At 40.6% G+C, this 10,895-nt stretch overlaps 4 protein-coding genes across 5 annotated transcripts in view; 3 read left to right on the plus strand and 1 right to left on the minus strand.

Annotated features, from left to right (window-relative positions):
- Nucleotides 1-10,895, plus strand: part of LOC129789442 (uncharacterized) — an 885,568-nt gene that overhangs the window by 483,229 nt on the left and 391,444 nt on the right. The gene's annotated exons all lie outside the window — the stretch shown is intronic.
- On the plus strand, nucleotides 115-1,296 carry LOC129789435 (targeting protein for Xklp2-like). Its single transcript, XM_055826250.1, has 3 exons — nucleotides 115-303; nucleotides 364-1,082; nucleotides 1,153-1,296. The coding sequence occupies exons 1-3, from the start codon at nucleotides 237-239 to the stop codon at nucleotides 1,243-1,245; spliced, it is 879 nt and encodes a 292-aa protein (XP_055682225.1). The 5' UTR covers nucleotides 115-236; the 3' UTR covers nucleotides 1,246-1,296.
- On the minus strand, nucleotides 1,243-4,113 carry LOC129789320 (DNA ligase 1). Its single transcript, XM_055826084.1, has 4 exons — nucleotides 3,979-4,113; nucleotides 3,857-3,913; nucleotides 2,197-3,688; nucleotides 1,243-2,117 (listed from the first exon to the last, which is right to left on the minus strand). The coding sequence occupies exons 1-4, from the start codon at nucleotides 3,996-3,998 to the stop codon at nucleotides 1,269-1,271; spliced, it is 2,418 nt and encodes an 805-aa protein (XP_055682059.1). The 5' UTR covers nucleotides 3,999-4,113; the 3' UTR covers nucleotides 1,243-1,268.
- LOC129789288 (brefeldin A-inhibited guanine nucleotide-exchange protein 1) lies at nucleotides 4,146-10,353 on the plus strand. Of its 2 annotated transcripts, none has more exons than XM_055825971.1 (5): nucleotides 4,146-4,326; nucleotides 4,391-4,573; nucleotides 4,661-5,190; nucleotides 5,339-9,646; nucleotides 9,723-10,353. In XM_055825971.1, exons 2-5 carry the CDS (start codon nucleotides 4,441-4,443, stop codon nucleotides 9,855-9,857), a joined length of 5,106 nt encoding a protein of 1,701 aa, XP_055681946.1. In that variant the 5' UTR covers nucleotides 4,146-4,326; nucleotides 4,391-4,440; the 3' UTR covers nucleotides 9,858-10,353. The 2 variants fall into 2 exon arrangements, with proteins under 2 accessions (XP_055681946.1, XP_055681945.1); XM_055825970.1 differs by having other exon boundaries at nucleotides 4,146-4,308.

A 10,895-nucleotide genomic window follows, 5' to 3' on the forward strand; every position in this document is an offset into this window, starting at 1 on the left:
AGTTCAGCAATTTTGTACATAATGAAATTAGAGAGATTCATTGAAGAGAGATGATACTGGAAAAAAATAAATTCTATTGTTGAAAATTTTAAGAACTTTAAAAACTCTTCTTACGACATTCCACTGGAAATTTTCCGAAATTCAAAGATAATTTCTTGAAAGGAAAAAAATTGAATACAAAAAATTGTCGTTTAGCGGAAGAAGCGCGTTGTTTTTGTGGAAAAATTAATTTCAAAATGCCTTTTGATTGGGATAACATTGATTGTGCTTCTCCAGACTTGGAGAATTCTGCATATTTCTTCTGTAAGTGCAAATTAACATATTTTCCCTTTAAAACTTCTAAAGTTATGTGTTGTTTTTCAGCTGTTCAACATATTGAACATGAGAAAGATTATGAAAACAACATTTTCGTGAACAAAGAAAATGCCGAGAACGTAGCAAAGAAACCTGCAAAAGAAGCGAATGTGGATAAAAATAAGAAGTCTCTGCAAATCCAGGAGAATGTGAAAAATCAGAAAATTCCCTTGAAGACGCGAATAAATCTCCAACATGTTGCTCCAAAAAATTTTTCCAAAGTTGGAAAAAAATTGGAAAATTGCAAAGCGCAAGAGAAAAATGTTGTGCTCAAAAAAGAAGTAAAGTTAGCTCCTCGCATCAATGTAGCGCGGAATGTACGACAGGTGAAAAATCTTCCTGAGCAGGAAAATAAAAAGACTCAAAAGTCCTTTGAGTTTCGTGCAAAACCCGCTCCTAATTTCAAACTTCTGCATGAGAAGCAGAAGAAAATTCAGAAAAAACAGCCACCAATTACAGTTCCCCAAACTCCAATAGTCCTGAGAAAATCTCAGGTTCAAAATCCCAAAAAGAGACAAATTCCTGAAAGAGAAAAAACCAAGGACTTCCGTAATCCCATGAAAGTTGGTAGGAATGTCAAGGTTGTGGCAAAAGAGCCATTCCGACCAATAAAGGAATCCAAGACAACCCAGGTTGTTCCTTTCAACCTCCAAACTACTCGACGTCAGGAGGAGCGTCGTCGGTTTGATGATCTTTCACGTCAGATGAGGGATCTCAAAATTCAGAAGGTATAAGATTTATTTTTTGAAAGCCATGGAGCCTGCAAAAATTAATTTTATAATTTTTTTTTCCTCGTAGGAAATGGTTGAAAAGAAGAAACAAGAAGATCATCTGAGGAGGGAATTGCGCAAGAAAACTGAATTCAGGGCACGTCCAAACCCTTTCAAATGAGTTTATAAAATAATATTTATTATTCAATAAAATTCATCCTCTCCACCAACACGAGAAGCCTTTTGGTTCTTAATTTGATCCTGATTTGAGTACATATCAACAACCTGTTGCGCACTCGTTGCATCCTCGACCTTTTTATCGTCTCGAATGCGTATGTATCTGGGAAATCTCAATGAAATTCCCTTGCTTGGATCCACCAATCCGAGAGCTGCTTTATGTACTGGACTCAGGGAGAGATCAGCACACTTCACTTCCCACACCTGAACCGTATCGAACCATTCATCGGGCTCATGGGAAGAATCAAAGCGATAGTAGGAACGGGGAGTAGGGATAATATGATCCTTGAAGTAATCTGCATGCTGTTGGAGAGCTTCGTCGCTGAAGCCAGTGCCAATCTTGCAAATACTCTGGTACTCTTCATTCTCTGGATCGTAGCACGCCAAGAGGAAGCCACCATAAGTCCCTGTCCTTTTACCTTTGCCCCTGTATCCACCAATAACAACGAGATCCAGAGAATCACCCACACCGGAGAGGTAGTCCTTTTTGAGTTTCAACCAATTCCGCGAACGTTTGGCAATCTCATACGTAGCATCCTGCTTGAGTGACTTCACCATTAATCCTTCACAATTTCCCTTTACGGACTCTTCCAGAAAATTTTGTAGATCATTTATGTCGTTCGTGTCCAAGCTCGTGGCGAATTTCCATGTGCCATCAATTTGTTGGAAGTTTTCTCTCAAGAGACGGCGTCTCTCGAAGAAGGGTTCCTTCACAAGAGGTTTTCCATTGAAAAACAGCAAATCGAACATGAAGACACACACCTGAATTTTTATTTCATCCTCCGTAGCATCCTTTCGCTTTCTCGTACTCAATACCTGAAATCATTATTAAAGAGAGACATTGCACTGAAAATACTTTATCAGAAAAGTCTTAAAAAATAAAACTCTTATTTACCTGGAATGGCATAATTTGCTTCTTTTCCACATCCCATGCAACAGCTTCACAATCCAGAATGCAAGATTTTACGTTATCTCCTTTCACGGAGTCAATTCTCGCAATAATATCTGGATATTTTGTGGTATTATTTTCCTGATTGCGACTGAAGATACTCACAGTTCCATTCTCAGAGATGTGAATTTGAGCTCTCTCACCGTCATACTTCCATTCGCAAGTGAATTCAATATTATCAAATCGCTGGAATACATCATGAATATCTTTTGTTGGTTGTGCCAGCATTGGCTTAACTGGAGTTCCAGGAAGCATTTTACACTTTTCGGGAAGAGCTGAAACCCCATCCCTGAGCAAAACGGGTACTATTTGCCCATAATCTGGACATTCGCAGTAGGCTGTCTTAACGATGAGCGCATTTTCGTCAACTTTGCTTTTGAACGATGCTTCACTCATTTTCTGCTGATTACTCAGGATCTTTGGGGGATACTCTTGATTTGGTGGTGTATCTGCACATGCCTGCGCAAGAGCCTGTAGGACTGATTGCTCAGCCAGGCCAATTCTGAGTTTTCCCGCAAGGGAACGAATCAGGAATCTCGCTTCAGAGTGTCTACAAGCAACAAACATAGATTGAATCTTGTCCACTTTCTTTGCCATGGCCTGATTTCCGGACATATTTGCAATTTCCTTGAGCTTATGGAAGACACCAACAATATTTAGTGGGGCTGGTGTAAACATCATCCGCTGATTGCTTCGGGATTTTTCAGCAACAACACCAATATCTCCAATACTCTGAATATCGCTCTTAAGCTGCGCCATACTCCTCCCGGTACTTTGGGCAATTGCTTTCATAAGAGTCGTTTCGGCAATTCCCAACTCCAGGCCTTCGTGTGCCGGTGCAAGCTGATTCAAGCAGAGAAAAATGCTCGGTAGAAGATCATCCGGACTCAAAACAATTACTGAACGATAGAAATTGCTCAGAATATCAATCATTTTTAGACGTCCAGACGTCTCTTCAATTAGCTGAAAGGTTCTAGCTAGAGCCAAATAAGGCACTTTTTCATTTTTCTTCCAAATTGCATCGTTGATTGGGTGATACTTCTTCTTTCCCGGATCGTAGTCATTTCCAATTGAAGCCTTTTCAGATTCATTGCCATTAGCATCCTTTTGTTGTTTCTGGAACATTGAAAACACTTTCTTTTCTGCGGTACTCTCGGTCTTTCCTTCTTTGTTGTCATTTTTGGGGCTAGAAGTCTCTTTCACGGCCTTTGGAGAGGTTTTTACAGGAGTAACTTTCTTCTGGGGACTCTCCTTAGTCTTCTTTGGATCATCCTTTTTCTTCACAGGACTATCTTTCTTCTCTTGAGGACTATCTTTTTTCTTCTTAGGGCTTTGCTTCTTGTTTTGCTGAGAAGTAGGTTCATCCTCACTGCTAGAAGATAGAACCCTGGGACGCTTCTTGGTCTTACTTCCTAATTTTACATCTGGAGACTTTTCACTGCAGACAGAAGATAAGGTTATGTTACATTTTGCAAGGAAATGTTGAGAATTTCTACTCTGGATTCCATTTAGGATACTTCTGTTTGCTAAACGACCCAGGAGTTGTCTCAAAATTAAAGCCATTATCTGAAATTCAAGGGAAAGCAATGTATTTTTATTGGCTTACCTTTGGTCAATTTTAGAATCATTCTCCTTTTCATTTGTTGCTTTTTTGAAGAAGTCCCTACAATTTTTTTTCTTTGTGTTAATAAAATAGAATTAATCCTAGCAATTAAATTAAGTACTCACGTTATAGATTTTTGAGCCATTTCAGGGAGAAAACAAAATTATTGTGAAATAAATGTTTTTGGATATTTAGTAAACACAAGTTTTGCGCCTTTTCCAGCCCTTGATGACGTCACCACATGACAGCTGTCAGTGTAATTGTCAATAGAAGAAAAAGAAGAATTTGGTTATCAATTTTCGTGTGTGGTGAAAGTACGAAATTAAAAATATTTCTTTTATTCTCTCACAATTATCACAATATTGGAAGTGAAATATCGCGTAAAAGCAATTGCGAGTGATAATATGCCACTGTGTGAGCACATTCTGACATGATAAGTGCTGTGGAAACGCTCGGTTTGTGTTGAAAATTGAGTGAGAAAATTTGTGTGAATACAATATGGCTGATAATTTTCTGTGATCATCACCTTTTTTGAAGTGATTGGCCGTCTTTGGGCGCAGTGGCTCGAATGAAAAAGAGAACTTAAGATGCAAAGCAACACCAACAAAACAAAAGAAATGTTTATCGTCAGGGCTCTGGAGAAGATTCTTGCCGATAAAGATATCAAGAGGTCACACCATTCGCAGTCGCAGCTCAAGAGGGCCTGCGATGTGGCATTGGGTAAGTTGGCAGCAATCACAATCACTTCTTCTCTTGAATGACGATGTGGAGAAATTCCCGTGATTAATTGCGTGTGTTTCATTGCAGAGGAAATCAAGCAAGAGCTAAAGGAATCCGGCCAAGTGGAAAATTTGGAGACAGCCCCATCGGCTGCCCTTCCGCTCCCCAAAAATGACTCAGCAAACACGATAAATGCAGAAAAGTACTTTCTACCCTTTGAACTGGCGTGCCAGAGTAAGACCCCGAGAATTGTGGTCACTGCCCTGGATTGCCTGCAGAAGCTAATTGCATATGGGCATCTGACTGGAAACATTCCGGATTCCTCAAATCCCGGAAAATTCCTCATTGATCGTATTGTAACGACGATCTGCAACTGTTTCATGGGTCCCCAGACGGATGAAGGGGTTCAATTGCAAATCATCAAAGCCCTTCTCACTGTCGTCACCTCACAATATGTTGAAGTTCACGAGGGAACAGTTCTGCAGGCTGTGAGGACGTGCTACGATATCTATTTGTCCAGCAAAAATCTCATTAATCAAACAACTGCTCGTGCTACACTCACGCAAATGCTAAATGTGATCTTCACGCGAATGGAGCATCAAGCTGACCAACCATCGGTGAGTTTTACAGAGAAACTTTCAATTTGAGCCTATTTTTTTGTAAGATTAATTTATGAAGGTTGTGACGTACAACGTCATCACAAATAAATTAGTACTTAATGCATAAATTCAACAATTTATTTGTCTCTCTCTCTCTTTTTTACAGACTACAGAATTCGTGACAAATCCTGGTACTCAGGAAACTGGGAGTGCTAGTGATATGAAAGCAATTGACGAAGAACTATCCGTGGAGGACATCGCAAGAAGTGTCTTGGATGAAATAATTGCTAATGCAGTATCCATGGCTGAGACAACACTAAATGGATCAAATGAGAGTACCGAAGGTGGTACAATTGTTAGAATACCGTCCCAGGAGAGTGTCGAGACGCACAGTGAGAACGATGCAATTGTGACAGCAAAATTTACCCATATTCTCCAGAAAGATGCATTCCTTGTGTTCCGGGCACTGTGTAAGCTGTCAATGAAACCCCTTCCGGATGGTACACCCGATCCCAAATCGCACGAATTGCGATCAAAAGTTCTCTCATTGCACCTCCTATTGTCGATTCTACAGAATGCAGGGCCAGTATTTCGATCAAATGAAATGTTCATTATGGCCATTAAGCAGTATTTATGTGTGGCACTCTCGAAGAATGGCGTGAGCTCCGTACCGGAAGTGTTTGAGCTGTCTCTGTCAATTTTCGTGGCACTCTTGTCCAATTTTAAGATTCATCTCAAAAAACAAATTGAAGTTTTCTTCAAGGAGATCTTCCTCAACATCCTGGAGACCACAAGTTCTTCCTTTGATCACAAGTGGATGGTAATTCAGGCGCTAACACGCATCTGTGCCGATGCTCAGAGTGTCGTAGACATTTATGTGAACTACGATTGTGACTTTTCGGCGGCGAATCTCTTTGAGAGGCTTGTGAATGATTTGTCAAAGATAGCCCAAGGTAGGCAGGCTCTTGAATTGGGCGCAACGCCAAATCAGGAGAAAAGTATGCGTATCCGTGGTCTGGAGTGCCTTGTTTCCATTCTCAAATGCATGGTTGAATGGAGTAAGGATTTGTATGTGAATCCGAATTTGCAAACAACTCTGGGGGAGCCAGCAAAGCCTACCTTGACCGCTACGGAGGAACCTACGGGATCACTCAAGTCACACGGGGGATCAAATTTAAGCCTCAATTCTACGGGGAGCACAAATACAAATGGTGGTGGAAATCGTGAGGTGTTGGACTTGCCGGAAGAACTGGAGGAGCGGAAACAGAGAAAGGAAATTATGGAAATGGGTATTGATATGTTTAATCGGAAACCGAAGAAGGGTGTGGCTTTCTTGCAAGAACGTGGCCTAGTTGGGGATTCCATTGAGGCAATTGCAAAGTGGCTGCATGAGGATGATCGTCTCGATAAGACAGTGATTGGTGATTATTTGGGTGAGAATGATGATCACTGCAAGAAAGTGATGTGTGCCTACATCGATGCAATGGATTTCGATGAATTGGACATTGTAGCTGCACTGAGGCACTTTCTCGAGGGATTTCGTCTGCCGGGAGAGGCACAGAAGATTGATAGGTTAATGGAGAAATTTGCAAGTCGCTACTGTGACTGTAATCCGAACAATACACTTTTTGCCAGCGCCGATACTGTATACGTGCTTGCATTTAGCGTGATTATGCTCACGACGGACCTGCATTCGCCGCAAGTGAAGAATAAGATGACAAAGGAGCAATATATAAAACTAAATCGCGGTATTAGTGATTCAAAGGACCTTCCGGAGGAATATTTGTCGCAGATCTACGATGAGATTGCCGGTCATGAGATTAAGATGAAGAATACGAATGTCTCGAAGCCCGGTGGCAATCGACAGATCATTATAAATGAAAAGAAACGCAAGCTCCTGTGGAACATGGAAATGGAAACAATTTCGACAACAGCGAAGAATCTTATGGAATCTGTGTCTCATTTCAAATCACCATTCACCTCAGCTAAACATCTAGAGCATGTGAGGCCAATGTTTAAGATGGCCTGGACCCCATTCCTTGCTGCCTTCTCCGTGGGTTTGCAGGATTGTGATGATACGGAAATTGCTAGTCTCTGCCTCGATGGTATTCGCTGTGCCATCCGCATTGCATGTATTTTTCACATGACCCTCGAGAGGGATGCCTACGTTCAGGCATTAGCACGTTTCACCCTACTTACCGCAAATTCTCCCATCACCGAAATGAAAGCAAAGAACATTGATACAATCAAAACACTCATTATGGTGGCGCACACAGATGGAAATTACTTAGGCAGCAGTTGGTTGGACATTGTCAAGTGTATTTCGCAATTGGAATTGGCGCAGCTCATTGGGACCGGAGTGAGGCCGCAATACCTTTCGGGTCCAACAACACACAGAGATGCTTTGGATCCCAGCGTGAAGGAGCACATTGGTGAGACGAGTTCACAGAGTGTTGTCGTGGCAGTTGATCGTATTTTTACTGGATCAATTCGGCTGGATGGTGATGCAATTGTGGACTTTGTACGGGCACTGTGTCAAGTGTCCATGGATGAATTGCATGGGCAGCAACCGAGAATGTTTTCACTGCAGAAAATTGTGGAAATCTCATACTACAATATGGGCAGAATTAGGCTCCAATGGTCACGTATATGGCAAGTTCTCGGTGATCACTTTAATGCTGTTGGGTGCAATACTAATGAAGAGATTGCCTTCTTTGCGCTCGACTCACTGCGACAGCTATCCATGAAATTCATAGAGAAAGGTGAATTTACCAATTTCCGCTTCCAGAAGGATTTCCTGAGACCCTTTGAGCATATTATGAAGAAGAATCATTCACCGGCAATCAGAGATATGGTAGTTCGGTGCCTAGCACAGATGGTCAATTCCCAAGCACACAACATTAAATCCGGATGGAAAAATATATTTTCCGTATTTCACCTGGCAGCGGGAGATCATGACGAGGGGATCGTTGAATTGGCATTCCAAACAACAGGAAAGATCATTACTGATTTGTATCAACGACAATTTCACATAATGATCGATTCATTCCAAGATGCTGTGAAATGCCTGTCGGAATTTGCGTGCAATGCTCGTTTCCCCGATACGAGCATGGAAGCAATACGATTGGTTCGTACATGTGCCCTATGCGTCCACAGTGCACCCCATTTATTTGCCGAACACGCTGGCATGGAGAATGATGTGGCTGTTTCGGAAGAGGATAGAGTGTGGGTACGGGGATGGTTTCCAATGCTCTTCTCCCTGTCGTGCGTTGTTAATCGGTGCAAATTGGACGTGCGGACGAGGGGATTGACGGTTCTCTTTGAGATTGTCAAGAATCACGGTGATGCCTTTAAGGCCAACTGGTGGCGAGATCTATTCAATATTCTCTTTCGCATATTTGACAATATGAAATTACCGGAGCAACATACAGAGAAGGCCGAATGGATGACCACCACGTGTAATCATGCTCTTTATGCAATTGTTGATGTCTTCACGCAGTACTTTGATATCTTGGGACCATTGCTGCTGCATGATCTGTATACGCAGTTACATTGGTGTGTTCAGCAAAATAATGAGCAATTGGCACGATCAGGAACAAATTGCTTGGAAAATCTCGTAATATCGAATGGCCTAAAATTCACTGAGGACACATGGGATAGCACATGTCAGTGTATGCTGGATATTTTCAAAAATACCCTCCCATCAGAGTTGCTAACATGGAAACCAGATCCGAACTTTGTTCCACCATCTGCTGGGAATGCCAACCAAACGAATCATAATAGGCATGGTAGTGCAAATGCCCTGGAAAATGGTGAGGTACGACATGGTATCCTGAAGAGGGCAAACTCCCATCATTCTGTCATGTATACTGGCTTACCGGATGAGATTGGGAAGGTGGATCATGGATACAATAGTCTTTTCGCTAGTCTTCATATAAAATGTGTAGTTCAGCTTGAGCTAATTCAGACCATAGACAATATAATCTTCTTTCCTGCCACTTCGCGGAAAGAAGATGCCGAAACATTGGCTCTTGCTACGGCAGATCTCACAGGAGGTATATCTAGTCACACCGAGTGTCAGCGTGAAGAGCAAGGAATGTATAGTTACCTCACAACACCGCATTTGCTCAAATTAACTGATTGCCTTCTACAGAGCCACAGATTTGCCAAGCAATTCAATGTAAATACCGAACAGAAGAATATCCTTTGGAAGGCAGGCTTCAAAGGATCCGTTCGGCCTAATCTCCTGAAGCAGGAGACTCAGTCACTGGCTTGCATCTTACGTATATTCTTCAAGTTGTATAACGACGAAAGTAGACGCAAGGATTGGACGGATATTGAAAGGAGATTAATTGCAGTCAGCCAGGAGGCGCTGGACTATTTTCTCAATCTTCAAAGTGAAACACACAGAGAGACGTGGACAACTATTCTTCTTCTCGTTCTCACGCGACTTCTCAAGATGCCCGACAGCAGAGTGAGTATTTTTAACGTCAAATATGTTGCCTTAACAAGTTTTTTTTATTATCAAATACTTTTTATATTTTTTTCAGTTTGCTGCTCATATAACGCATTACTATCCTCTACTTTGTGAGATAATGTGCTTTGACTTGAAACCTGAACTCAGAAGTGTCCTTAGGCGTGTTTTCCTGAGAATTGGACCTGTCTTCAATGTCACCACTCCTTGAGCAGAAAACAATTTGAATAAATTAATCTTTAATCATTATATTCCAAGAATCACTAAAAAAAGAAAAATTTAGTAAAGACATTTTAAGAATGTAGAATACACACTAATTTCATACATAACTTTGCGTAGGTGAATTATTAATATTATGCCGAGGCAAATAAATTTTTGATGTTTTTAGCAAAGAGATCAAATCAAAAAGAAAAGTAAAAAATTTTTCAATATTGTTAAACATACATTGAACCAGTTTTTAAAATTCACACACATAGTGTTTGTAGAGAGCTTTCTTTTATTATTTTCTTTATTTATATTTCATTCGACATTATATTCCAGAGATGTGAAGAAAAAAATTGTATATTTGCATAATATAAATTTATTTATCCACTATTGATTTAATAGTTGCATAATAATTGAAATATTACATTGTCTCTAAAAAGAATAATTGATGTTTGTAAAATTGTAAATGATAAAATTAAATATCGCGTTTACTGTGCAGGGAAGTTTTCAGATCTTTTAGCCTTTTTGTTTTTAAAGCCCCTTTGAACATTTTTATCCTTAAACGGTCGCATATAATAATTAAATAAATTCATTGAAATAATCTAAAAGGATTTCGTTCCTGTTTAGCTATGCATTCCTATACCGTTGGTCCGCTCGCGATGAAATTTGGTACAGAGGTTACTGGCACCAGGCGATTGTCACCAACGATATTCATTTTCCCCCCAGAGCCCCCTTCGTAGCCCCCCCATATTAATTTCATGCTTTTTTGACTACTTTTTGAACTTAGCGCCCTTTTTGGTACATTTTGTTGAGGAGAAAATGAGATGGATGCATTTTACTGCTATCTGCCTCCCTCACACATTCAGTTTTTTGTAATTTTCTCGCGTTTACCGATTTTTCCGGGGAAATTGTGACTAGGAAAACACTTGAATTTTGGCATCAAAAATTCCAAAAGTTACGAAAATCCATTTCCGGAAAAACCGAGTCGTGTAAAATCACCAACCGTCAAAATTTTCAAATTTGTAATCCAATCGTAAGTGTCAAA

This window comes from Lutzomyia longipalpis, chromosome 2, assembly GCF_024334085.1.
Source record: "Lutzomyia longipalpis isolate SR_M1_2022 chromosome 2, ASM2433408v1".
NCBI lineage: Eukaryota > Metazoa > Arthropoda > Insecta > Diptera > Psychodidae > Lutzomyia > Lutzomyia longipalpis.

Coding starts and splice junctions, on each gene's coding strand:
- LOC129789435 (XM_055826250.1), top strand. CDS start 237: ATGCCTTTTGATTGGGATAACATTGATTGTGCTTCTCCAGACTTGGAG. Junction 304..363: donor GAATTCTGCATATTTCTTCT/GTAAGTGCAAAT, acceptor GTTGTTTTTCAG/CTGTTCAACATATTGAACAT. Junction 1,083..1,152: donor GGGATCTCAAAATTCAGAAG/GTATAAGATTTA, acceptor TTTTCCTCGTAG/GAAATGGTTGAAAAGAAGAA.
- LOC129789320 (XM_055826084.1), bottom strand. CDS start 3,998: ATGGCTCAAAAATCTATAAC. Junction 3,689..3,856: donor GATTCTAAAATTGACCAAAG/GTAAGCCAATAA, acceptor TTCTGTCTGCAG/TGAAAAGTCTCCAGATGTAA. Junction 2,118..2,196: donor AGCAAATTATGCCATTCCAG/GTAAATAAGAGT, acceptor TAATGATTTCAG/GTATTGAGTACGAGAAAGCG.
- LOC129789288 (XM_055825971.1), top strand. CDS start 4,441: ATGCAAAGCAACACCAACAAAACAAAAGAAATGTTTATCGTCAGGGCT. Junction 5,191..5,338: donor ATCAAGCTGACCAACCATCG/GTGAGTTTTACA, acceptor TCTTTTTTACAG/ACTACAGAATTCGTGACAAA. Junction 9,647..9,722: donor TCAAGATGCCCGACAGCAGA/GTGAGTATTTTT, acceptor TATTTTTTTCAG/TTTGCTGCTCATATAACGCA.